Raw genomic sequence first — 27395 nt, forward strand, 5'->3', positions numbered from 1 at the left:
GGTGGGCGCCAGTGGGTGGGCGGGGCTACATTCGGTGTATAAGACGCACCTAAATTTTCACCCCCTTTTAGGGGGGGGGAGAAGGTGCGTCTTATACTCCGAAAAATACCGTAGTTTTAATTCAAATATTCAGCTGAATCCCTTAAATATATTTATATTATAAATTCAATAAATATATTGAATAAATATTCAGTTTATTCAAATACTCAACTGAATTCAATAAGGTTCCATCTTAGGCCCAGTACTCAATATTTTTATAAATGACTTAGATGAGGGAACTCATCAAATTTGCAGAAGACGAAGCTCAGGATCCAAAAAGATCTTGACAAACTTGAACAATGGGCCCTATCCGACAACATGGAATTTAACATGGGGAAAAGCAAGGTTTTACACCTGGGTAGGAAAAACCAAAGGTGGTTGTTGTTTTTGTTAGTTGCAAAGTCGTTTCTGACCCATCACGACTCCATGGAGCACGTTCCTCCAGGCCTTCCTGTCCTCTATCATCCTCTGGAGACCATTGAAGGCTTCTGTGACTCCATCCAGCCACCTCCTTCTCTGCCATCCTTCTTCTTTTGCCCTCCATCGTTCCCAGCATGAGGCTCTTCTCCAAGGAGTCCTTCCTTCTCATTAGGTGACCAAAGCATTTGAGTTTCCTCTTCAGGATCTGGCCTTCTAAAGAGCAGTCAGTCAGGGTCGATCTCCTCTAGGACTGACCAGTTGGATGGCCTTGCAGTCCAAGGGACTCGCAGGAGACTTCTCCAGCACCAGAGTTCAAAGGCCTCCATTCTTTGGCCTTCTCAGCCTTCCTTATGGTCCAACTTTCACAGCCATCCATTGCAACTGGGAAAACCATCGCCTGGACTATACGCACTTTTGTTGGCAGGGTGATGTCTCTGCTTTTTAGTATGCTGTCTAGATTTGCCATAGCTTTCCCTCCGAGGAGCAAGGGTCTTTTAATTTCTTGGCTGCAGTCCCCATCTGCGGTGATCTTGGAGCCCAGGAAATTAAAATCTGTCACTGCCTCCATTTCTTCCCCATCTATTTGCCAGGAATTGAGAGGGCTGGATGCCATGATCTTAAGTTTTCTTAATATTGAGTTTCAAGCCAACTTTTTCACTCTCCTTCTTCACCTGCATCAAGAGGCTCTTTAGTTCCTCTGCCATTAGAGTGACATCATCTGCATATCTGAGGTTGTTGATATTTCTCCTGGCAATCTTAATTCCAACTTTTGATTCTTCTAGCCCGCCTTTCTCATGATGTGCTCTGCGTATAAGTTAAATAGGCAGGGTGACAGTATACAGCCTTGCCGGACTCCTTTCCCAATAAACACTCTTACCAACCATTTACTGCTTAAAACAAACTATATATTTTGTTGCTTCTTGATCCGCATATAGGTTTCTCAAGAGACAAATAAGATGGTTTGGTACTCCCATCTCTTTGAGAACTTGCCACAATTTGTACAAGTAGAGATTAGGCAAAACCTGGCTCAAAAACGGGAACTGTGAGAGGGAACTTGGGAGTCCTAATGGGCGATCCCTTAAACATTGCCCAGCAATGTGTGGCTATTAGCCCGAAAACCCAATACAATCCTGGGTTGCATAACAGAGATATAGAATCAAGATCAGATAAAGTATTATTACTGCCTTACAAAACCCTAGTAAGACCACACCTGGAATATTGCCTCCAATTTTGGTCACCATATCACAAAACAAGATGTTGAGACTTTGGAAAAAGCGCCGAGAAGAGCAACTGAGATGTTTGAAGGCCTGGAGACTAAAACATACGAAGAACATTTGTAGGGGTTGGGTTTGGCCAGTCTAGAGAAAAGAAGGACTAAGGGTGACATGATAGCAGTCTTCCAGTATTTGAGGGGCTCCCACAAAGAAGAGGGAGTCAAGCTATTTTCCAAAGCACCAGAAGGCAGGATAAGAAAAAATGGATGGGAACTAATCAAGGAAAGAAGCAACCTGGAATTAAGAAGAAACTTCCTAAGTGAGGACAATTAACCAGTGGAACAGTTTGCCACCAGAAGTTGTGAATGCTCCAACACTGGAGGTTTTTAGGAAGAGATTGGACAACCATCTATCTGGAATAGTATAAGGGCTGTGATGGCGAGCCTGTGGCACACGTGCCACGCGTAGCCATATCAGTGGGCACATGAGCTCAGCTATGGCATGTACGCGTGCACCGGCCACCAGATTTTCGGGTCTTCTGGGCCCACCAGAAGTAGGGAAACAGGCTCTTTCCTGGCCTCAGTGGGTGGTGGGGAAGGCCCGTTTTTTGCTATCCCCAGCTTCCAGAGCCTTTCTAGGAGTCTGGGGAGGTCGAAAACAGCCTTCCCCACCCCACCCGGAGGCCCGCCGGAGGTCGAAAACGGCCCATTTGCCAGCTTGCCCCCCTCCCTGGGCATGCGATGGCAAAAAGGTTAGCCATCACTGGTATAGGGTTTCCAGCTTGAGCAGGGGGCTGGACTAGAAGACCTCCAAGATCCCTTCCACCTCTATTCTGACTGATTCGATTGAATTGTATATTTTAAAAAGCATACAATGTCCCATTTTCCTTAGTATTTCTATTTTTCTATTTATCCTTTTTTGCATAAAAAGATAAATTTATATAAGATAAATAAAAAAGATAAATAAATCCCTTCACTATTTCTGACTAATTTACATTCACTCGCTAATAAGATGGAGGAAATAGTTCTTTTAAATAGATGCAATTCTGACTTTTACAATTCAGCAACTCTCTGCTGCATTGAAACCTGGCTAAATGAGTCAATTGATGATAGCAGCCTGGATATCCCAGGATTTCAGATACAAAGAGCAGACAGAGCAGAAACATCTGGTAAAAAGAATGGAGGAGGCTTATGTTTATATATTAACAGCCGCTGGTCCCAAGATATAACTATATTAGAGAAATTCCGTGATGTGGACTTAAAGACATTAATTATCAATTGCAAACCATTCTATTCCCCATGAGTTTTCTTCATTTCTAATTGCTATGTATGCTCCCCCACAAACGTGTGTAAACAATGCATTACAAATGCTAACTGAACAGATTATGTGGGCTGAAGTTAAATACCCTGATCTCTTCCAATTATTTTAAGTAACTTAAAAGAGCTACCAAAGTATTTTCAGCATGTCAATTGTCCCACGTGAGGCAAGAATACTTAAGACCATTGCTACACGACATTAAAAGATGATTTATGTCTTTACCAAGGGCAGCTGTGGGACACTGATCATTGCATGATTCTCCTTTTAACTGTTGACAAAGACTTAAAACCATGAAACCGACAATTAAATCAGTGAGAACTTGGGCTGAAGAGGCAAAGCTATAATTACATGCTTGCCTTGACTGAACATTGGAATGTTTTTGAAGATATCTCTGCAGACTTGGATGAACTTACAGATACTGTAACATCGTATGTTAGTTTTTGTGAAGACCTATGTGTGCTCACCAGAAACCTGTGAATATACATTAACAATAAACCTTGGTTCACAGCTAAACTTAAGCAGCTACGTCGTACCAAAGAGGAAGCCTACAGAAAAGGCGATAGAATGCTGTACGATCAGGCCAGGAATGTATTAACAAGGGAGATCAGAGCAGCAAAAAGAAACTACTCTGAAAAGCTAAGGAATCAGTTCTCAACAAATGAACCAGCAAACATGTGGAAAACTCTTAAAAATATCATCGGTTACAGCAAACCTCCTTCCCGTGCTGAAGGAAATCAACAACTGGCAGATGACCTGAATGTGTTTTATTGTAGGTTTGAGAGAAAACTACTGCCACCCATCTCCACAATCCCCATCTGAGATACACCAACAACAGCTAAGCCTCCTACAACTGACCCCATCCCATTAGGCCCAACGCCTCTGGTGATTACAGAAAAGGAAGTGCAAGGTCTATTTCACAGACAAAAGCCAGGAAAAGCACCAGGTCCAGACAAGATAACTCCTTCTTGCTTAAAAGCTTGTGCTGACCAACTGGCCCCCATCTTCACCACATCTTTAATAAATCACTAGAGATGTGCTATGTTCCTTCTTGCTTCAAACACTCTACTATCATCCCAGTGCCGAAGAAGCCCTCCATCAAGGAACTGAATGACTTCAGACTGGTTGCTCTAGCATCTGTAGTCATGAAAACCTTTGAAAGGCTAGTGCTGGCCCACCTGAAAACCATCACGGATCTGCTTTTAGACCCCTTGCAATTTGCCTTCCAAGTAAATAGATCAACAGACGATGCTGTTAATATGACTCTGCACTACCTCCTACAACATCTTGAATCTCCAAAGACCTACGCAAGGGTCCTCTTTGTAGACTTCAGCACAGCATTCAATACCATCATTCCAGATATTCTTCTAAGCAAGCTTAATCAGCTAGCTGCACCTGTTCACACTTGTAAATGGATCAAAAGCTTCCTAACAGACAGGAAGCAGCAGGTGATACCTGTACAATTAGCACAGGAGCCCCCCAAGGCTATGTGCTTTCTCCACATCTCTTCTCTCTGTACACCAATGACTGCATCTCAAACGATCCATCTGTTAAAGTTCTGAAGTTTGCAGATGATACAACAGTGATCGGTCTCATTCGAGACAACGATGAATCCGCATACAGACGGGAGGTTGAACAACTAGCCTTGTGGTGCAACCAGAACAATCTGGAACTGAACACACTCAAAACTGTAGAAATGGTGGTGGACTTTAGGAGAAACCCTTCCATACTTCCATCTCTCACAATACTAGACAACACAGTATCAAGAGTAGAGACCTTCAAGTTTCTAGGTACTATCATATCTCAAGACTTAAAATGGATACCGAACATCAAAAATGACATCAAAAAAGCACAACAAAGAATGTTCTTTCTGCGCCAACTCAGGAAGCTCAAACTGCCCAAGGAGCTGCTGATTCTGTTCTACAGAGGAATTATTGAGTCTGTCATCTGCACCTCCATAACTGCCTGGTTTGGTTCTGCAACCCAACAAGACAGACACGGACTTCAGAGGATGATTAGAACTGCAGAAAAAACAATGGCTACCAACCTGCCTTCCATGGAGGACCTGTATACTGCACGAGTCAAAAAGAGGGCTGTGAAAATATCTACAGACCCCTCACATCCTGGACATCAACTGTTTCAACTCCTACCCTCAAAACGATGCTATAGAGCAGTGGTCCCCAACCTTTTTATCGCCGCGGCCCGCGCACAGGGGTGGGGGCACGGCCCAGGAGCTTTTGCGCACGGCCCATTGCGCACGGCCCAGGAGCTTTTGCGCACGGCCCAGGAGCCTTTGCGCTGCAGCGTTCATGTCCCCCGGCCGCTGCGCGGCCCGGTGCCAGGTACTCCACGGCCCGGCACTGGTCCGCGGACCGGGGGTTGGGGACCACTGCTATAGAGCACTGCACACCAGAACAACTAGACACAAGAACAGTTTGTTCCCGAACGCCATCACTCTGCTAAACAAATAATTCAACACTGTCAAACTATTCATTAAGTCTGCACTACTATTAATCTTCTCATCATTCCTACCACCCATCTCCTCCCACTTATGACTGTAGGACTGTAACCTTGTTGCTGGCAGCCTTATGATTTATATTGACTGTTTCCTAATATGATTCAATTGCTTATTTGTACCCTATGGCTATCATTACATGTTGTACCTTATGATTCTTGACAAATGTATCTTTTCTTTTTATGTACAAAGAGCTTATGCACCAAAGACAAATTCCTTGTGTGTCCAATCACACTTGGCCAATAAAGAATTCTATTCTATTCAAATTGTACTTCTGAGAAAACATGTTATAATAAAAATGGTCATTGCAAAAGTAAAAGAAAATTGATTTAGTAAGGGTGGGCTGTTCTTTTTTTAAATACACTTTCAGTTCTCACTAAGAAATGGGTTGGAGTGAAATTTATCAGAAACCCTTCAATTGGGAAAGAAAAAAAATGAAGTTATCTAGATTCACAACTGTCTTTTTCATTTAAAAAAGACTTACTAATGCCATATCCAAATAACCCTGATTTTCTGTTTTGTTCCAAAATCCATGTCTCATGGTGTGCCATTAAAGTTTACAGAAGATTCTGACTGCTAAGCAAAGAATTTATTAGAAAATTTAACACAATTTCTTACAGATTAACCCCCCCCCCAGAATGTTTATTGTTACGTTAATCAGTATAAAAATGCACACACCATACCTAAACACAGATTTAATAAAAATCACCATCCTTTCATACCTTATTAATTCCTTTCCTTTCTCAGGATTATTATCCATGTATTATATAACACGTTTTATAATCCAGCAATATTTGTGCAGTAACCAACCAGCTTAGACTTTTAAGATGCTGTTTCCTATTTGTAACATTGCAATATAAAAGCCACAAGTAAGACATTATTAATCAAGGAAATTCATAGAACTTTCTTAACATTTTCAAATTACTTGCCTTCAAGATATCTCAATTCTACATCCCCTTTAGACCTTGCTAAGAATTATGGAAGCTGAAATTTAACACATGTAAGCTAAGGAAACTAATTTAGTTCTATGTTTACATTAAGATAGGTTGCAATTCTACCTAATTTGTCTTCTATATGTCAGTAGTATCTAAATGAAAATATTTAGACTTTGAAAATAGATTCACTGATTTCAAAAGGTATTTTGGCCCTTACGTCTGAGATCCAAATATTAAACGTCAATTCAGAATTTGTCCTAACCTGTTGAAGTTTTAAACATTTCAGAAACAGAATTAAATATTTATTTTAATGATGTAGCTTTCGATCATTTTCCTCCATAAATAAATGAGCATCACTGTAAGCGCTCCTACACAATTATTGTTTTTAGGGGTATTTTTAAAAGATGTTCCGAAACATGATGGGAATGGGTTGTATATAAATAACTACGTGTAACAAAGTGTTGTATTTTGCTTTCTCTGCTACATCATCTCTAGCAGAATCAAAAATCAAAGAAATTAAGTTTCGAGAAGCCCTTCTGGAGAATAAATGACATTTTTCTCAAATCAACAAACCAACCATTTAACTACAGAAGTCGGATTCCATTATCACTGAACTGGTAATTTATTCCACCGCATTTTCTGCAAAACACAGTCAAACATTACATTGTTTTTTTATAAAAAAAATTGCTCGGTTGAAATGGTTCTTTCTGAACATTAAAAAAAAAAAAGGTAAGTGAAAAAAAACAAGGTGACTTGAAGACTTGTGTACCAAATAATTTTGACAAAATCCGCTCTGTATTTCCAACTGCCCACTGTACATTGTAGAATTAAATTAACCTCTGCCACCAAACAAATGTTTGCCATAGGAGAGTTGCTAAAATTCATTTGCCACTCAGAAATTACTCGAGCCACTGCTAATTATAAATCAAAGGATTCCTTAAGAGAGTCCATAACGCCTTTTGCCAGGATGGTTAAAGGATATACAGAGGAAGTTGATGAAAAGAGTGAGCAAGCTATATAAACTATATTGGGAGTCATTTTGCATTGGTTGAGGGGGTCCTTGGTGGTCTCTGAGCTTGGCTGTTTCCTTGCAGCCGTTGATGGAGTCGGTCAGTGTGCTTCGGTGGTCAATACAATTGGATGTTTTCAAAATATATCAGTGTTATCCTTCTCACAGCTCGTGTTGCTTTTACAGGGAGTCCTCGACTTATGCCCACAATGGAGCCCACAATTTAAGTTGCTAAGTAAGAAAATTTATTGAGCGTTGCCCCACGTTACGACCTCTCTCTCCACATTTGTTAAGCGAATCACTGCAGTTCTCAGTCAGACGGTCGTTAAGCGAATCCGGGCTTCCCGGATTCGCTTAACAACCGTCTGACTTTGCTTTGTCAGAAGGTCGCAAAAACGGATCGTGTGACTCCGGGACACGGTGGCCGTCCTAAATGTGAGCCGGTTGCCAAACATCCAAATGTAAATCACTTGACTGCAGGGGATCCTGCAATGGTCATAAGTGTGGAAAATGGTCATGTCCCTTTTTTCAGTCCTGTTGTAACTTCGAACTGTCACTAAACGAACTGTTGTTAAGTCGAGGACTTCCTGTACTGGTCATGGGTCGAGCAGCGAGGCACTCTTCGATAAAGTTTTGTGGGTATCTGATTTTGAGAGAGAGAGGGGGGGGGAGAGGGGGAGAGAGAGAGAGAGAGAGAAAATGCCATTCTGTTCTAGCTCTGATTATGTGACCTAGCTGGGTAATGAAATGTCTGCAAGAAAACAGTTGAAGCTTAGACAACACCAAGGTGCCCTGACTCCCCGGCCAGTTCAACCCTGAGCTATAAATATTCGCTTCTATTTGCATTGATTTCCTACGTGTAGGAGTAGTACGAGTTTCAATAATGATGTATTCTCAAGTGGAGAAATACGGAATAGGAACCAAAATACATACAAACTCCCATATATATTGCTGCCGTTTCTCTCAAAATGGCACACAACCTCACATGTGAAATGTTTTGTGTTTTAAAATTATATAATCAAAATTTAAGGACAAGTTCACAATGTGCAAGAGTGTAATACCAGATTATTGCATACAAAAAAATAAAATAAAAAGGTTAAAATCCAACCACCAAAGAACACAAGTAACGGTAGCTATCTTCACTCAAAAAGTCCTGCTGCATGTATGAGATCGTTCAGAATAACTTCTCCATTTCAGGTTCATTCATTCTTTAAAAACTGTAAGCACAAGAAAAGGTTCTTATTGCAAAGGTGCCTGTTACAATCTCTTTTTAAGACATTTTTATACATAAACCTAACCAGATTAGAAAACAGGTTTTCAGTAAACGCTTCCAGAATCAGAAACGTTTACTGTATATGTGCAACTGTTAGCAGGAAGAGGTATTCATTTGACCTGTTTTCATGGTGTTTGAATAGTCACATTTTACATTATGATACTGGGAATTAAACACTATATTGCTTTAGATGAAAAATAAACCCCTTTTTTTAAACTTAGTGGTAGTTAATTTAAAGGTAGCAACCTGATTTAAATGCTTTGCTCTCACTTCCCAGTAGTTTAGGCATAACAGTTAAAAAGTCATCCACTTGCACAAGAGCAATAAAAAAATTAAATATTTATTCAAATAATAAGCTTAAGTTCAGGCTGCAAAGTTGGCAACGTAGCTTTTAAACACATCACAAAAGCGTGCACAAGAATGTAGGCCGAACAAAAATACTAAGCATCATACTAGACAGCCGGTTTTAAGAAAAGCAAAAAAAAAAAAATATAATCACTATACAAAATATAAAATGTATTAAACACTACCATCCACAGAACAGGGTTTTTTTTTTTAAATTGGTTATATTTTTAAAATTATTTGTGTAATTATATAGTGAATTGCAAATGATTATAGAATACCCTCCCCGTCAGTTGGCAATATTTCTGCTGCTCCTCAGCACACCCCCATCCCGCTGAAAACTGATTTATGCCGTCCATACCTTCAATAAAAAGGAAATGATTATTGGTAATACAAAGTAAACATTGTCTGAGCTAACAAAATGACTCCTTCCTTCACACTCTGACGTGCTCTCCGTTGAAGGCAGCACTTGTGTGGGTTCCGTGAACAGACTGTACTACCACACTAAGTCCGAGGCCGTAGATTTTCACAGAGAAGACGACTGAATTGTATAAATGAAAAGACGGAACGTAGGTAGACATGCAACCCTCTTTGCTTCCGGGTTCAGCTCCTTGTGCATCAAAATTTTTATTGCCTTTTGGAATTTCATTCAAGGCATCCAAAATTAGAGCTAGTGATAAATATACATATAGCCTCAAAAAAAAAAATATTTTTTTTATTTATTTAAAAAAAAAAGACGACACAAACTGCATTTGATACCACGGTGGCTAATGCCGGACGCTACGTGAAAGCACCTTTTAAGAAAAGAGCCCGTGCGGCGAGAGATCAGTGTCTAAAGATTCAAAATGAATCAACCGTATTGGATAACAATATCATTCTCAACTCAGAAGCTGCCTCGAGATAGGAGCATCTTCAGTTCATGTAACAGGAAAAAGGGGAAGAAAAAAAAAAAAGGAAAAAAGGCAAGGGGGTTAAATTCACTCCCTCCAACCGACCTAAGGCCACCAGATTTGCAGACACAATGTGTTTCTTCTTCTTCTTTTTTTTTACACAGTTCTTTAGGCTGTAAGATGATAAAGGAAATAGATCTATTTTTTGTTTTGTTTTTTTAAAAAATGAAACAAACAAAAACAAAACAAAACAAAACAAAAAAAAAGACAGAACTATTTCTTCTAGGATTAAGAAGCTGCCCCGGGTGTGGGGTTTACGTTCTGAGTAGCTACTTGGGGCGCGACTTCGATGATTCGAGGTTTGTCTATAATCCTGGCAGTGCGGTTTCCCTTTTCTACAATCCCAATAATCCATGCTTGGTGACCTTCGCCGTATTTTGGAGACTTGATCTCAGCGCAGAAACGTGCTGCTTGTTCCCGGGGTAAACAGATAAGGAGGCCTCCTGCAAAAGGAGAAGGGACGGCATTAGTTCACGGGTCAAATCAAAGTTGCTGCCTGGCTTACTCGGATTTTTAACCGTTATCTACTGATTAGACTTCGCAATAATCTAGACAGGCCTTTAGCAGCGGGATGAAAAAGGATAGGATGGAAGTGAACAGGGAAAAATGTGAAGTGAGCCACTAGGTCAAAGTAGCTGGTAAAAAGGCAAATGCTGTCTTGGGATGGATTAATTCAACGTGAACTCCAAATCATTTACAGTATAATTATTCCATTCTAATTCTCCCTGATCAAACCCTGTTTGCAATTCTAAATTGGGTTCTGTGCATAACAGTTCGAAAAGGACAGTGACAAATTGGAGAAAATCTTGAGCAAAGCCACTAAATTGAATGGTATAGAATCCAAACCCCATCAGGAAAGTAGGTAGAAAGAATGCCGATGGCATATTTTAATACCAATTCCTCATGTAATTTAATACAATTTAAATTTATAATTTAAAGATTTAATGGCAATGCCTATTCATCCAGTAAGCACCCAATTCAAAGGAATGTAAACTATCACCTTTGATCATTCTGAAGTGTGGACAATCTACTATTATAGCTTTAAATGCAAAGTGATTTTAACACACAGTGTGGAAAAAAAAGCAATAATTAGGAATTTGTTTTGCGTGGCAGAATTTCTGACTTGAACAACATTGCTTCTTATGTGTATATAGCCAAATCCACATCTGTCAAATTCAGATTTTTTTTTTCAGCACAGGTTTCCAAGATACAGTCTAGTTGTTTTGGGTTATCTGGGTTATCCATTAACCATTTACAAGAATCTCTAAGGAGCCTTTTTTTAAGCAACACAATGACCACAGTGTGGCATGGCCATCTTGGGATAATGTGTTGCACACATTTTCTTTCGTAAGTATTCTATTTGTAACAGGACATCGAAGATAGTATCTTCCATTATGAAAATTCAGTTGATCTGAAAGGTATTTTTTACCTAAGTATTTTTCACACACTGCAGAACAAGAAATCGGCTTCACTATATAAATTTGATCTATCAATAAATAAAAAAGTTAAATTCTAGCACTGGAATAAACAAGAATGGCCAGGAACAAAATTGCTAGGATTTTGATAAGGAAGCACTAATATTATTCCAGTTGGTAAGAATCACAAGCTGAACTACACACGCAAGAGGCATTGGTGGAAGCTCTGACATTTCACTGGCATTCTGGATTGCGTATGCTTCGTTTTTATGTATTTATTTTTATGTCATCCGCTCTCTCAATTGTGCCTGTTACTGAGGAGCCCTTTGCAAAGAAAACCTGGATATTTTAAAAAATCTTTTATCAACAAATATATGGCCTAGAAGTCATGTTCACATTTCTTTAATGCTTCTCTATTTTAGTTGCATAGATAGATTGAGGTCTCTGCCCTGACTCTAGCTATTGAACCAATAGGCCAAGGGAAGGAAACCTACATGGTAACAGAATGAGGAGTGTTCTTTCTTTGTTAGCTGTCTAGACATTTTATTGCTTTCATCTCTGACCCTATTAAGGAAGCTACAAAGCACCGTTATGAGGATTGGCATGGCCGTGCATTCTGAAGACTGACTCTTGGAGCAGCTGATATGATTGCCGGATTTCAGTGTGAAGGGAATAGGGCGATCTATTCCAGACATGTTTTCAGAGAGGGTCTGCATCTAATGAGGAGAGAGATCAAATTTCCTAGTGTGGAAAGCCAATTCATATTCTTCTCCAGAGAAGAGTGAATTCCTATTGGAGAGAGATTAAGGGGAATCCTGGGAGTTGAAATCCACCCATCTTAAAGTCGCTAAGGTAGCAGAAAAAAGGGAAAGAAATAGATTGAAAAATTAAATGTGTGTGTGTGTGTGTGTGTGTGTGTGTGTGTGTGTGTGTGTGTATACACACACACACTATAAATATTACCTGATGTTTCCGGACAAGTCCCATGCATAAGACCAAACATATTCCCACAAGCTTTGCTAACTGCAGCCATTTTGGCAAGAACGGGGAGGTTGTGGATAACGAAGGACACTTCATTGCGTTGCTGCTTTGCTAGATTCTGTGCGTGTCCCAGGATTCCAAAGCCTGTGATGTCCGTGGCTGCATGAGCATTGAACGTATGCATGAGCCCTGCAGCTTGAGAGGAGAGAGAGAGAGAAAAACGGTTACGCAACTTCAGAATTCAGCCTATCTCTCAGTATTCAATCAGAGTTTACATTTCAAGCTCCCTTCAAATAAAGTTGAAGAAATGGTGTAGGGCCTCCTACTTGGGTGGACTAGGTGGCCTACAAGGTCCCTTCCAATTCTGTTAAAGTTAACTAGAATAAAACTTCTTCAAGAAGGAAAAAAACATACATTCCTGCATATGGACAATCCATTCCTATCTCCTTTTGGCAAAGTCAATATCATCCCGTCTCAGAAAATGTATAGATTAAATATATATATATATATTTCCAATTTCAGTTAAGACTGGGATAGCCCTGCATTTTCTGAAAACACATCTTTGAAATGTTTTTTTTTTTTAATATGCCGCCCTTCTCCGGAGACTCAGGGCGGCTTACAATGCGTTAAGCAATAGCCTTCATACTTTTGTATATTTTATACAAAGTCAGCTTATTGCCCCCACAAACCGGGTCCTCATTTTACCCACCTTAGAAAGGATGGAAGGCTGAGTCGACCTTGAGCCTGGTGAGAATTGAACTCGCAGTAATTGCAGGCAGCTGGATGTTAAATGCTGCCTTAGTAGGAGGCATTAGCCTCCTATGCCACTCAGGCTCCTTTCCCCTTTCCAAATGTTTATTTCCAATTGCAACGTGACTGGTTGTGTTTTCTTCTTTGGAAAAAATTACGACCATGTCTGATATATATCTATAGTAACAGATAGTATGAGAAAGTGTGTTTGTGTGTGTGTGTGTGTGTGTGTGTGAGAGAGAGAGAGAGAGAGAGAGATGAGGGAAAAGAGACACAAAGAGAGTGAATGACTGAGTGACCGCCTGAACAAGCTCACACATTTTTCTTGGCAACATTTTTAGAAGTGGCTTGCACTGCTTCTTCTGAAGTTGAAAGAAAGTGGCTGGCCCCAAGACATCCGATAGCATGAAGGCAGGACTAGAACTCATGTCCTCCAGGTTTCTGGTCCTGAGGCCTTTACCACTGCATCAATGTGTCTTTCTTCTGTAGCTAGAAACATAGTACAGGTAGTTCTGGACTTATGACCACAACGGAGTGCAACATTTCTGTTGTTAGACGGGATATTTGTGAAGTGAGTTCTGCTCACTTCACATTCTTGCCACCGTTGTTAAGCAAATCACTGCATTTGTTAAGTTCATCACATGGTTGCCAGCACATCTGGCTTCCCCATTGACTCTGCTTATCAGGTCACCAAAGGGGATCACGTGACCCCGGGACACCGCGGCCATCGTAAATATGAGTCAGTGTCCAAGCATCTGAGTTTTGATCACGTGACCACGGGGATGCTGCAACAGTCATGTGTGTGAAAAACGGCTCCAAGTCACTTTTTTTTCCAGTGCCATTTTAACTTTGAACGGTCACTAAGTGAAGTCGAGGACTCCCTGTACAACATTCCAGAGAGCCATTTTAACCATGTGACTTTCTAGCAATCTAAATAGATCTGCACCCTGTAGACCCTGTTTTTTTTCCTGTTCACTGACCGACACAAACTGGCCACCTGTTCCCTTACCTGTTCTGTTGAGTCTTGCCATGTTCAGCATTGCTTCTTGATAGGCAAGTTCCACGTCTTCTTGGGTCACAACCAGCTTGATTTTATTCCATTTTTCTGGCTAAGGCACAGAAGGAAAGAGAAAGGCTACATACAGCTATATTGTGGAATTTTAGGGGGGTTTTTTTTTTCTACAGTTACTTCTTATCCTTTCCTGATAACCTTAGGATGGGATTTGACACTTACAGTATAGTAGTATAGCCTTTATTGTCATTGTACATCATATATACAACGAAATTGGTTATTAGCAGCATGCTAGCATAACCTTTTAACTGAATACTCAAGATTTCTTTCTTGGTTGCACACCAATTCAAGCTCATCAATCGAATCAATCAATCAAATTAATATTTGAACAGCATTAAGTGCCAATTCTCCCAACTTGAAAAAATCCTTTGAAGCACTTCCTGCTGCATTTTGATTTTCACTATCTGATCAGCCACAAACTTTTAGTAGCATCTGAAACAGAGTTCCAGAATGTTTTTATTTCCAGTTACACAACAAATTTCTAAGGGCAAACTAGAAAAACAGGGTTATCTTATTGCTTGTCTACACTTCCTCTTCTTCAATAAATTTTGCTCCAAGTACAATAAAAAGTATTTTTTTCTGAAACAGATTTCTACAGTCAATGTACATCCAGAAATTTGTTTTTACAATGACAACTTTCCATACATATATATAACCATATTCTAAGGTTATCTCCAGATATTTTATATATATATATATATATATATATATATATATATATATATATGTATATGTATATGTATATGTATATGTATATGTATATGTATATGTATATGTATATATGTGTGTGTGTGTGTGTGTATGTGTATGTGTGTGTGTGTGTGTGTGTACAGTTAATATCTCGGGTTTCTTCCCATGTAATTGTAAACATATCCTTAAAAGGGTAGTAGCGACGTTTCGACGAAATCACATTCGTCATCTTCTGGCTGAAGTTCTCAGTTTGATTCTTATGGGCAAACTGTGTGATCGTAACTGATGTTTTTCTATGAAAAGAGGCAAAGGTGTATTCTGACTGGTTGACAGTGTTGTTGTATTCTGATTGGCTGATGATGTAGCTGTATTTTGATTGGGTGGAAGCACTGTTGCTTGGTTGTGGGTTAATGGATAAGTTATGCTGGAAATGGTGGCAACACAGGCATTATGATGAATCTTTGATCTATGGTTTATATTTTGTGTTAAGATTCGTCTGTCTATGAGAGCAGGTTTCCAAATAGTAGGCAGATGGGAAGTGTCATCACGTTTATTCATACAATATGGTCTTTTCTCTATTTCAATGGCCTCTCTGATTATTCTGCCATTGAGATGTTCTATTTTTGCAACTGTTTTTGTGTTATTAAAATTAATATTATGTCCTGTGGCATTTATGTGTTGTACTAATGATGATGTGTGTTCTTTCTTTTGTACTGAATTTTTATGTTCCTCGATGCGCACACTCATTCTTCTGTTGGTCTGTCCAATATATGTTGAGGGGCAGGAAGCGCACGGGATTTCATATATGCCTTGATCTTCTAATTCTATTTTGTCTTTAGGGTTTCTCAGAATAGACGATATCTTTCTATCTGTGCAAAATATGGTTTTGATGTTGTGTCTATATAATACTTTGCTAATTTTATCCGTTGTTCCTTTTATATAGGGCAAGATGGCTTTCCCATTGTTTTGTTCCTCTTGTTGATTTCTCTTCTGTCTGGGTGTTACATGCTGGATCATACTGATGATTTTATTTCTACAGAACCCATTTGATGTCAGTACGTTAGATAATGTATATAATTCTGTTTGTAAATGTGCTTCATCAGCAAGACGTTTAGTTCTTGTGGTTAATGTTTTGGCAACAGAGTTTATTTGTGCTGGATGGTGATGTGATTTAGCGTTGAGATAGCGGTTTGTATCTGTCTTCTTTTGATAGATGGTAAGTCCTAAGGTGCCATCAGATTTTTTACAAATTAATACATCAAGGAAAGGCAACTGATTTTCTGATTCTATCTCCATGGTGAACTTTATTTTGGGATGGAGGCTGTTCAAATATACTAAGAAGTTTTCCAGCTTATCTCTTCCATGCGGTTCATCATAATTATTATTTATTTTATTTCTATACCGCCCTTCTCCCGCAGGACTCAGGGCGGTGCACAGCCAAAATAAAACATTGTATACAAAATTTAAAAAACAATTTAAAAACAATTAAATAATTTTGGCCCAAATAATTTAAAACAACCCAAATTAAAACCGAATCAATTAAAACTGAGAGGACGGGATCAAGCCAGCCCAGCTAGATGGAATAAGTATGTTTTTAGGGCCTGACGAAAAGTCCGGAGGTCTGATATCGTGCGTAACTCAGGGGGTAGGTCGTTCCAGAGGGCTGGTGCCGCCACACCATAATGCCTGTGTTGCCACCATTTCCAGTATATATTTCTACAGAACCCATTTGATGTCAGTACATTAGTTAGTGTATATAATTCTGTTTGTAAATATAAAACATAAAATATAGATCAAGGGTTCATCAAAAGGCCTTGTATTGCCACAAGTTCCAGCCAAATCACATTCCAGCCAGCCACAAAGATGAAGCCCTGCCACCTGGTGGAGAAAAACCGACCATACACCCGAAGCCAAGCCAATAAACACAGACTGGGACTCCCAACCAATCAGAATGAAAAGGTGGAGCCATCCCAGAATACCAGCACCAGATTTGAAATAGTAACGGCAGTTACTGCAAAAGACCCTTCACATAAGCCTGATGATGGCAGATGAGATTCTGTCGAAACGTCGCTTCTACCCTTTTAGGGATATGTTCACAATTACACGGGAAGAAACCCGAAATATTAACTGTACACACACACACACACATATATATATGAAAATAATATAAACCAACAGAACAGGTTGGTATGAAATAAATTACATTTAGCCTACTTTGTTCAAAGTTTGGCATAGCTTTGTCACAGCTGCCCCTTTGTTGGATTTATATTTAAAGTGATTTACTTACGATGTCTAACCACTGATGGACAGCTACAGCTACTTGTGTTCCCAATGGTTTGGTTAACACCAGCACATCTCCCGGGACTGCATTATCTGGCCTAGAAGTAATGAACATATATTATTAAAAAGCACACATGCCATCATTATTTTTCAGTAATTATTCCACAAAGTTTATTCAATATTATCCAGAGATCTTATTTAGAATGAATACAACCAAAAAAGGCTCTCATTTAGTTACCACAAGTTATCTTTTTTCATGTATCCACAGATAATGATCAAGACTTACAAATATATAATGAAGATTATTGATAGATTTTTATCGGAGGCACATTGAATGCTAATATGACAATTTTGCCCTAAAAGGAAATTGTTACTAGTTTCAGTGTCTGTTACTCCTATAAGATTTTGTTGCCTTTATTTTAGACACTGAAAATTAGACAGATTTTCAGAGCTCGGATTTTTAACAGCTGGAATCATGAAATGATTTACAGTCACACTGTTTTTCCAACTTGGGTAAAATAGACCAGCTACCTACATGGTTCTCATCAGTGAACATATAGAAACTCAATATAACCACAGTATATTGTAGAACTGCTATCACAATGAGTTCTAAAGTTATCACTGAAACTGTAATGTGTTAAATTTCATTTTGTTTTGTTTACAGCATTATTTTAATCCAAACACTGAATACTGCAAATCAAAGTTGACTGTTTGGCATCCTGTATGAGCCTGATCAAGTGTAACTTTTTAAACAAGTCACGATTAAATCAACTGTGTCTTTGCAAGATGAATGCTCTTAATAAATTTGCGAAGTTTCACCGGAAAAACATGCATTGTTATTAATCTCCCCAGTCCAGAGCCAAAGGCAAGCATTTAATTTCCTCAAAGTTAGCAACACATAAGAGAAACAATTCAGAATTTTAGAAGTAGCTACCTCTTTTAATACTTTCAGCACCTTTTCCTTGGCATAAAATGCTCCAACTTACATTATAAACTCATTAGGCTGACAGACAGTTGTGGCCACTCCTCCTAAAACAATCCAAGGGTTTAATACTGTTTGACCACCAGTCACTGATGTTCCTGCCTCTTCTGCAGCATCTTTAAATCCTTGGATAATTAGAGGCATGATTTTATCCCTTTCCTTCAGAGAAAAACAAAACAAAACAAAATCCAAGTAAGAAAAATCAATTGCCCAGTCAAGCATAATTTTTACAATTTTCAAAGACGGTAATATAAGCAAGAACAACTAATAATTGAAAGAACAGAGGTGGACAATTGGCAGATTCAGGATTACAGATGCTTGAAATACCATTTACTTGTATTGTGCAGATTAATGTTAATTTATAGGTTATATAGAATAACGTATTAGCATTTCTTATCATCACAATTAAAGGAACTTACCCTGTCTGTCATTTTATTACTGATACCAAGAAGCATCAACATATTGTCACATTCGGTGACTCCCATGGCATAAAGATCACTAAGGACATTGGCACATGCGATGCGTCCCTGGAAAAAGCAACACAAACAATTGTCATTGAACTGCTATTTTAATGCTTAACCTCCTTCCCAAGCTAACCTTAAAAAGAGACTGGGCGAGACTGAGAAATCTACCAACTGAAAATTGAAGTGGCAGATGGAAGAAGCAAGTGTAATGAATGAAAGAAATGAACAGAATTGCTATCGCTATTGTATTTAGTTCTTGTTGTATACTGAGCAGACTAAGCAATGCACCAATTTATTTATTTATTGGGATGCAAAAATGTTTTGACCATTAAAGCAATCTTAAACAGAACCCACAAGAAAACCAACAAACCTTGAAAAACAACATATGTAAAAAAAAAAAAAAAACCGATTTGTTTTAAACAAAAAAACATTATCACAGGAATGTGCAAAGTATTTAAGCATACAGGGACAAACATTATCTCAGAACGGTTGCTTGAAAGGCTTTCTCAGACAGTGTGTAAATTCACTGCCCACATGACATCTCTCCTGGCACAGCAAAGCAGCTGTCCAAGGGAAACCACCAGAAAGGCAAGTGGTTGACACTAATATCCGTTGCAGAACATCCTCTGAACATTTTGCCCAGTCCTATGCTTCACCGGCCTTATCACAGATCAGATGCCCCCAAATTTTGGCATCAATAGTGATTTGCGGTAGTCAATAAGAGAGAGAAGTTAAGCACCAAGCAGAAATTCTCTGTATATTATTTTCCATTGGGTAAACTAATAAATTTTGATTTTTTAGTTGTTAAAACCTTTTGCTCTGAGTTTAGAAGAATGCAATAGAATATTACTGAATTCCTTACACAGTGGTACCTCAGTACTCATCATTATCTGGTTCCGGAAGGTACGATGAGTACCAACAATGCTGAGTACCAAACACATTTTTCCCATAAGGAGTAATGTACCATAGTGAGATTCACAAGGCAGCTGACAGCAACAACTTCTAGTTTGTGTGTTGCGTACCAAACAAACGATGAGTAGTGGGACAAATTTTTCACATCAAAATGCATTGAGTACCAAAGTTGATGAATTTCAAAGGAGTCGAGTATCAAGGTACCACTGTATAAGGCTATCATTCATTTAGTTAAGAGTAGAAATAATTTAAATGCTCAACCCAAGATCAGTCCCCAGCTGGGAAAAAGAAAGGAATTTCTTCAAAGGCCTGGTAGTTCCGGACAAAACCGAGAAAGACTAAACCAAAGCCAGGTGAAATTGATAGTCTGACATCCATCCCCATTCCTCCAGAGTTCTTATTTGACAAAAAGTGACCAACATCTTAAGGCATCTTACCATCATATAAGGGTCGTCGACAATGGGATAAATGTAGTCTGTTGTCTGGACCAAAGACAGACCTCCGTGTCTCAAAGGAATAACGCAAGTATCCATGCCAATCCCTGTAATAAAAGTAACTTGCTTTATTTTTCAGAATATTGGCCTGTTCTTGTAATTGCCTTTCTAGTTCTACATATTCCTAGCAGACAGGGTAATCCGAACTGTGCATATCCTGTGTGACTCTATTTGAAAAATTGCTGAATGAATGTTCGTAAATTGAGAACTACCTGTATCTGGAATGTTAAATTAAAAGACAATAGATGGTTTTGGTTTTTAATAGTTTTTCACTTATCTGTCTCTAAGCCACATACACCAAAATCAGAAAAACACAAAAATAATTAACATGAATTAAATTCACCATTAGCAGGATGTATTAAAAAGAAAAGATTCCCATATTAAGATTAAAAATAAAAAAAAATACCCATAAAGATAAGAAGATTTATGCTAACAGCATTTTCATACATTAAGACAATAATCTGGCATATAAAAGCTTTTGGTTATAAAATAGAAAGTTAAGTTTTTTAAAATGTTATAGAATCCAACTTTTCTAATCGCTATTTGAAGCATAACTAAATGAAGCTTCTTTAGGACTGAGCCCAGACCACTAATCCTAGAGCAGTTTTGCTGACTGCCAATGTTCCCCTATGATTTTAGGCAGAATATTTTTTTTAAAGAGTGGAACATAGAGAGTTGAATCTCTATGTTCCACTCTTCATTAACGTGCATCGGAGACCCAAGAAATAATTATAACCAGTAAAATACAGTAAAAGGTATTCTTACCCAATCTTGGCATAACAGCCCCCAAAAACTGTTCATCTTCCTGGAAATGATTTTCTTGTAAAGATTCGAGCAATTTCTGCAAAATGTCCTGAGGCACTTTACAGCCAGTGCCTTTAAGTTCCGTGAATCGGGTTAACCGAAAACTTTTGTCAAGTTCGTAACTTTCTGGATTAAAGGACTCTCGAACAGACATGATTCTCACACTGTTAGTAACGGCAGATTTTCTTCTTCTTTGTGAAATAGGCAGGGTTGTTATCCTAGGTTTAAAAAAACAAACAAACATATGACATAAAAGTTGTCTTTTATGACAGTCGCATATTCTATATAAAAATGTGACCTCCCAACTGTTTTTGTATCGAAAATACATCAAAATTCTTTGTGAAACAGCCCATTAGATTTCATTTTGTCTGCTAAATTGTACAGTGACAATCTAGTGGAGTTAAATTGCCAATGAAACAACTGTGATCTTACTATATGTAATTACAAACTGATTTTTGTTCTTAATCTTTGCATTTGCAGTACACTACGGATAATTTAGAAATAAAAGGCCATATAAACACTTTGAAATTCCTTATGCAATACCTGTTCAAGCAGTAGACATTTTTCTTTTCAGTTAGCCTGTATGCGTTTTGTAGATGTTAATCCATGCCAAACTGTGATGGTTGAGATGAATTGTTGAGACCACTCCAAATATAGACCAAGACACCAACTGAATTTTAACTTAGTGCACGAATGTGGAATTATCAGGGGTTGACAGGGAAAAGAGCAATGAAGTCAGAGACAAATGAATTATTGATAGTCGCATCAGAATAATTCAGAAGTCTTATGATGTTTGTTAAAACATAAAAACAAAAATAGATATAAACCTAAACAGTCAAAGGTTCAAATATTGTATTTAATTCACACCTGCAGTTGAGGAACCATCCATACATTGTTTTTGTTTAAAATATTCCTGGTAACATTTTGTCTCCATGATAAGGACCACATCTATCATATCCTCTTCTCCATTCACACTGAGAATGCCTCATCAATAACATTTGGGTCTTGTCCAAGGTAAGTTTCAATTTGTTTACCTTACATGTATCCCACAATTTCAGTCATTTCAGACATTTTTTTCCAAGCTTCTAGATTATTTCTTCCAGCGGTTTAAGTGAAATAAAGAATGCCCTGAAGGATGCCATTTGTATCAATTTGGGATCTATATCATCTATCAATAGGACTCAATTAATTTGCTACCCTAAATTCAGACAAGACAACAAGCTAGAATGGATCCAATTTGAAATGAATCCTGGAGAATCAATATTCTTCAAGACTATCTGAAAAATGACAGCTACCAGATGATTCTAGACCTTGATATCAAACAATATAGTGGCTACACCCATCTCTTATTACTTGAAACTAGGGCACTGGATATGAATAATTTTGTAAAATATTCTGTAACGGTAAGAGGCCAAACGGGTTTTCAAAACTGGAATGTTGAACCAATGGGCCAGCAATAAACAATTTGGAAAACTTCAACTAACTGTACATCAAATGGGGGCAGCAAATAAACTTTTCTTGCCACATTCTTAATGACAGTGAATGTGCTAACTGCCTCTTCAATTTGATTTTATTTGTTAGATCATCATTTTATCTGCCTTGCTGGCTTCTTTTCCTAATTTTTTTTTTAAGTGGGGGAACGTGATCTAATCAGCTACAAACATAGTTGACAGATCATTCACTGAACACCAAAAAAATGCAAATACTTTGATCCCACATATTTTAGAGGTAGTTTGGAGACCACACAATGCTGCAGATTTCCCCCCCCGCCCTTAATTTTGATGTTCTATGTTGTGAACTCTGCCAGTGTGTGGATAAAATAAATGTGTACGGCTTTTGGATACTGTTTATTCAATCACTGTTAAGTCTGAATGCTTAACAATTCTCTTTTCTGTAGTGAGTTGTAGTAAAATATTTGAAATAATTAATCCCTATTCATCAATTAGAAACCACTATCACCCAAACATTGAGTCCCCAATGAATATATTTTGCTATTACGGTTATGATTGTGAAAAGATCCTTTGTATGTGAGTTTGGAGAACCAGACAAGCATAGAATACCCAGGGAAAACAATGAACATTAATGGCTAGGTCTGACTGCTTCAGGCAGGACCACAAGTAATATCTAACTGGAGCCTGTATCAAGATTGCTATTGATGTCTCCCCTAGATAAAACTGTTCCAGAGCACCACAAACTCTGGCCTGGCAGAAACACTACTCAGTTATGGGTCCCTGGCCAAATATATAAATAGATGTAACTCTATTATTGCAAATTAAAAGTCTGAATGAACATTACACTGCAGATTAGTTCTGGCAATCAATGAGTTACTATTTTGTGTCAATAACTGCTTACATGAACAATTTGTTTCATTTTACAATCAGAGGGGGAAAACATTTTTCTTAAACACAAGATCGTTACTTTCTGGTTCGCTGAAGTAGCTCACATAAATAGGTATTTGTAAAAATAAGTGATTAGTTGAACATCAAAATAATCTCCCAATACTTGTGAATTTAGTAATCACATACTTTAATTAAATTCAATTAAAACTCCTTCCAATAAATGTCAGAGTTGTAAAATGCTTGAAACCACAATCACAGAAATGTTTAGAAGAAAATGTTACTGAGTTGCGCCAGGTAAATTGGTAAAAGAACACAACTGAAATAATTCAATGAAGAAAGTGATACTTGTAATCAAACTATATTTGGTACTGTTGTATTATTTAAGCTTATATTTTCCTCCAAAAAAATATCCAATCTCCATTACTACCTAAAATATTACCATTATCTTATTATGTTATTAAATAACTAAATAGTTATATGTTTGATATATTCTGCAACCAGCGATGGATGCAAGGGCCGGATGCCCTACCTGAACACATGCTGAAATTTTAATATTATTTCTGAACAGATACATTACATTCAATATGAATTTAAAACAAAGTCAGAGCTTAATACATTATAAGAGGCCAGTTAAATCAAAGAGAAAATTACATAAAAGATTACATTGAACTGGATCATGGCACGGTACAGCTGACATTTTAACATCTCAAGACTAATAAACAGGAGCAATATTTTAACCATTTTCTTCTCTTTCCAAATGAGGCACCACCATTTCTTTACAAAACACTCCAGATAAGCAAGCTATTCACGATCTTCCTTACAGACTTATGAGATCAATGGAGCTTCTAGGCATTATACATGTGCAATATTACACACAAACACATCAGGAATGTAACAAAATTTTGGAGAGATGACTACAAAATTCCAAGCGTGTCATCCTGGCTCTTTGGAAAAGCCATGAAATTAAACAGAAAGTTTTTCCAGCCAAATGAAGGGTGGAGACACCAGCGCTGAGCTTATATAATTTTGGCTAAAATGTACATTAGAGGAACCCAAGCGAACCAGGCCCCAAAGGTGCTTTTCTTCCAAAAGACAATGGGATTTTCTTGTTTCTTTTTCCTTGAAAATGTTTTCAGTTCAGTTCGATTGGGATGTCTATGGAGATTCTCAGTCATCCAGAGGTCATGGCTATCCCAAAGGTGCTTTTTTTTTTACAAAAGGCAACTGGACTTTGCTTTCCTTTTTTTTAAAACAGAAGTTTAGAACTGAAGAAGCTTCTTGGATTAGAAGCAAAGTGTTTTCAAGAAAAAAAAAAAAGAACCAAGAAAGTCCGGTACAGGTACGATCACGGTTGAGCCCAACATTTCTGTTGCTAAGTGAGACATTTGTTAAGTGAATTTTGTCCCATGTTACCACCTTTCTTGCCACAGCTGTTAAGTGAAATCACTGCAGCTGTTGGTAGCACGGTTGTTAAGTGAGTCTGGCTTCCCCACTGCTTGCCAGAAGGTTGCAAAGGGGGATCGAATGACCCGGGGACATTGCAACTGTCATAAATATGAGTCAGTTGCCAAGCGTTTGAATTTCTATCACATGACCATGGGGATGCTGCAATGGTTCTGTGAAAAACGATCCCGAGTTCCTTCTTTCAGTGCTGATGTATCTTTGAACAGTCTCTAAACAAACTGTTTTAAGTTGAGGACTAACTGCATTTGCCTTCATTTGCAAGAAAGTCCAGTTGCCTTTTGGAAAAAAGCACCTTTGGGACAACCATGACCTGGATGATTGAGACTCTCTATAGGCATCCCAATTGACTGAATTGAAGCTTCAATAATCTAACTTCACGGTTAGATTATTGCAATGCGCTCTGCATGGGGCTACCCTTGAAAAGTGTTCGGAGACTACAGTTGGTCCAGAACGCAGCCGCTTGAGCTGTCGTGGGTGCACCTAGATACACCCACATTACACCAATTCTCCGCGAGCTGCACTGGCTCCCTATTGGTCTCCGGTCACAATTCAAGGTGTTGGTTATTACCTTTAAAGCCCTACATGGCTCAGGGCCAGGGTATCTTTGAGACCGCCTTCTACGCATAACTCCCAGCAACCGGTATGATTCCACAGAGTTCGTCTCCCCCGGGTCCCATCAGCTAAACAATGCCGGCTGGCGGGCCCACGGGGGAGGCCTTCTCTGTGGCTGCCCCAGCTCTCTGGAACCAGTTACCTCCTGAGATCTGGACTACCTCCACCCTATTGGCCTGGGGGTGAGGACCTGGCTTTTCCGGCAGGCCTGGGGCCGTTGATCTCGCTCTTGTGATTTGGCAAGATCCGGCCATGAAATGGTGTGAATGAGTTTTTAATGTTTTTAATTTTTCAATGTTTTTTATAATGATTTTGAAAAATGTATTGTGAGCCGCCCTGAGTCTTCGGAGAGGGGCGGCATACAAATCAAATCAAATTAAATTAAATTAATCTTGGCTGAGAACATTTTCAAGAAAAACCTCCAAAGAAAGTCAATTTGCCTTTTGGAACAAAAGCAGAATAGAATAGAAATAGAAAGCAGAATAGAAATATAACAAGAATAGAAAAGAATACGGAGGAAAATAGAATAGAAAATATGGAATAGACTAGAAAGGAAAATAGAAGAGAATAGTTGGAAGGGACCTCGTGGGTCATCTAGTCCAACCCCGAGCTCCAGCAGGAGACCTTTGAGACCACCAGGACCTGGAGGACGGAGATTCTCCATAGACCAGGCAAAGGTGGGTTTCTTCTGGTCAGTCCCAATTGCAGCAGCCCAGCCGGTCGTGTTCCCACGACCCGCTTAATCCGGAGTCGCTCCGAAGCAAGAGCCAGGTTGGAAGTGGCTCTTGCCTGCTTTTCGGGGAAGCGGGAAGCCCAGCAGCCCGGAGCCCAACCGAGGGCGGCAGAAACCCCTTCCCTCCCTCCCATCCCAGCCGCCTTCCCGCCTTCTTCCTGGCCCGGCCGGCGGAGTGGGCGGAGCTTCGGACCCTCGCTCCTCCCTCCCCCCCGAGGGGCGTGGCCGCGGCGGAGAAAGAGCGACGCGAAGCCAGACCAGGCTCGCGCTCCGGGCGTTCCAGGCGCACTGCGCACGCGCGGGGCCTCCCGCTCTCGCCTCCCCCCCCCGCCCGTCGGGGAGGGACGGAGGGAGTGAGGGGAAAAAAAAAAAAAGAAAGATGTCGGCGAGCGGAAAGATTAACCTCTTCCCCTCCGGAGGCGGCCAAGATTTTTTTTTTTTTTTTAAAGGAGCGCCTTGTTTTAAGGGGCCCCTCCGGGCTTTCCTCACACACGCCCCCCACCGGGCTTTCCCGCGCGTTTCCCACCCCACCCTGGGGGGGGCGCATTCCCCTTTAAGCGCCCCTCCCTCCTCTCTCTCCACCCTCCCTCCCCCCCCCCCGCGGCCTTCTCCTTACCGCGTCTCGGCTGCTCTCCCGCCCGCCGACGGGACTCCCCGCGCCGCTCCGGCTTGCCCCCCACTCCGTCCCACAATGCACCGGGGCGCCTGGCCGGCCCCGGCTCGCGCTCGCCCTCTCCCCTCAGCGCCGCCTCAGTCGCAGGAGGAGAGGGGGGGGGCGAGAGAGAGAGAGAGAAAGGCGAGAAAAGAGCGTCGGGGCGGGCACGAGGGGGTTAATTTTCCCCGCCTCCTTCCCCTCCCTCAAACGGCCGAGAGGGAGGGAGGGGGGGGACAAGAGACTTAACGGCTGAGCCCGAGTGCCGCTTCGGAGGGAGGGCGCCGCCCCCCTCCCTGCGCACGCGCACGCACGCACGCGCGCGCGCGCAGGGCCCCCCTGCCGCCCGAGGGCGCCTGCGCAGGAAAAAAGGCGGGAAACGCTGAGGCGGCTCGGGCTTGGGAAGGGCGGGGCGGAGCAAAGGCGGGCGCCTCAGGGGAGACTTTCTCCTCCTCACACACACACACGCACACAAACCCCGCCCCGCTTTCTGCGCGGATGGGAGGCCTCCAGGTGATCCTGGGCTTCTAATTGCAACTGAGGAGGGGGAATAATAATAATAATAATAATAATAATAATAATAATAATAATAATAATAATAATAGTCAGCCCTCGGCTTTCCACCACAATGGAGAGCCCTGTGTTTATGTCCCTAAGCGAGACGCCTTTCTTTTTTTGCACCATTTTACGACTTCCCTTGCCCCAGCGGTGAAGTGAATGGTTGCTGGGGTTAAGTTTGT

General features: G+C 40.0%; 1 protein-coding gene across 2 annotated transcripts; it reads right to left on the reverse strand.

The window, feature by feature from the left end:
• Nucleotides 1-9043: 9043 nt before the first annotated feature.
• Nucleotides 9044-27080, reverse strand: SEPHS1 (selenophosphate synthetase 1). 2 transcript variants are annotated; one of them, XM_087874353.1, is made up of 10 exons: nucleotides 26620-27029; nucleotides 21399-21536; nucleotides 20817-21073; nucleotides 19995-20098; nucleotides 18601-18708; nucleotides 18186-18340; nucleotides 17207-17297; nucleotides 14167-14266; nucleotides 12390-12602; nucleotides 9044-10454 (listed from the first exon to the last, which is right to left on the reverse strand). In XM_087874353.1, exons 3-10 carry the CDS (start codon nucleotides 21007-21009, stop codon nucleotides 10240-10242), a joined length of 1179 nt encoding a protein of 392 aa, XP_087730479.1. In that variant the 5' UTR covers nucleotides 21010-21073; nucleotides 21399-21536; nucleotides 26620-27029; the 3' UTR covers nucleotides 9044-10239. The 2 variants fall into 2 exon arrangements, with proteins under 2 accessions (XP_087730479.1, XP_034280724.1); XM_034424833.3 differs by lacking the exon at nucleotides 21399-21536 and having other exon boundaries at nucleotides 26620-27080.
• Between the last annotated feature and the right edge of the window lie 315 nt (nucleotides 27081-27395).

Source organism: Pantherophis guttatus, chromosome 7 (assembly GCF_059756535.1).
Source record: "Pantherophis guttatus breed Tessera chromosome 7, ASM5975653v1, whole genome shotgun sequence".
NCBI classification, from domain to species: Eukaryota; Metazoa; Chordata; class Lepidosauria; order Squamata; family Colubridae; genus Pantherophis; species Pantherophis guttatus.

Coding starts and splice junctions, on each gene's coding strand:
- SEPHS1 (XM_034424833.3), bottom strand. CDS start 21,009: ATGTCTGTTCGAGAGTCCTTTAATCCAGAAAGTTACGAACTTGACAAA. Junction 20,099..20,816: donor GGCTGTTATGCCAAGATTGG/GTAAGAATACCT, acceptor CTTTTATTACAG/GGATTGGCATGGATACTTGC. Junction 12,603..14,166: donor GGCAAGACTCAACAGAACAG/GTAAGGGAACAG, acceptor TCTCCTCTCAAG/CTGCAGGGCTCATGCATACG.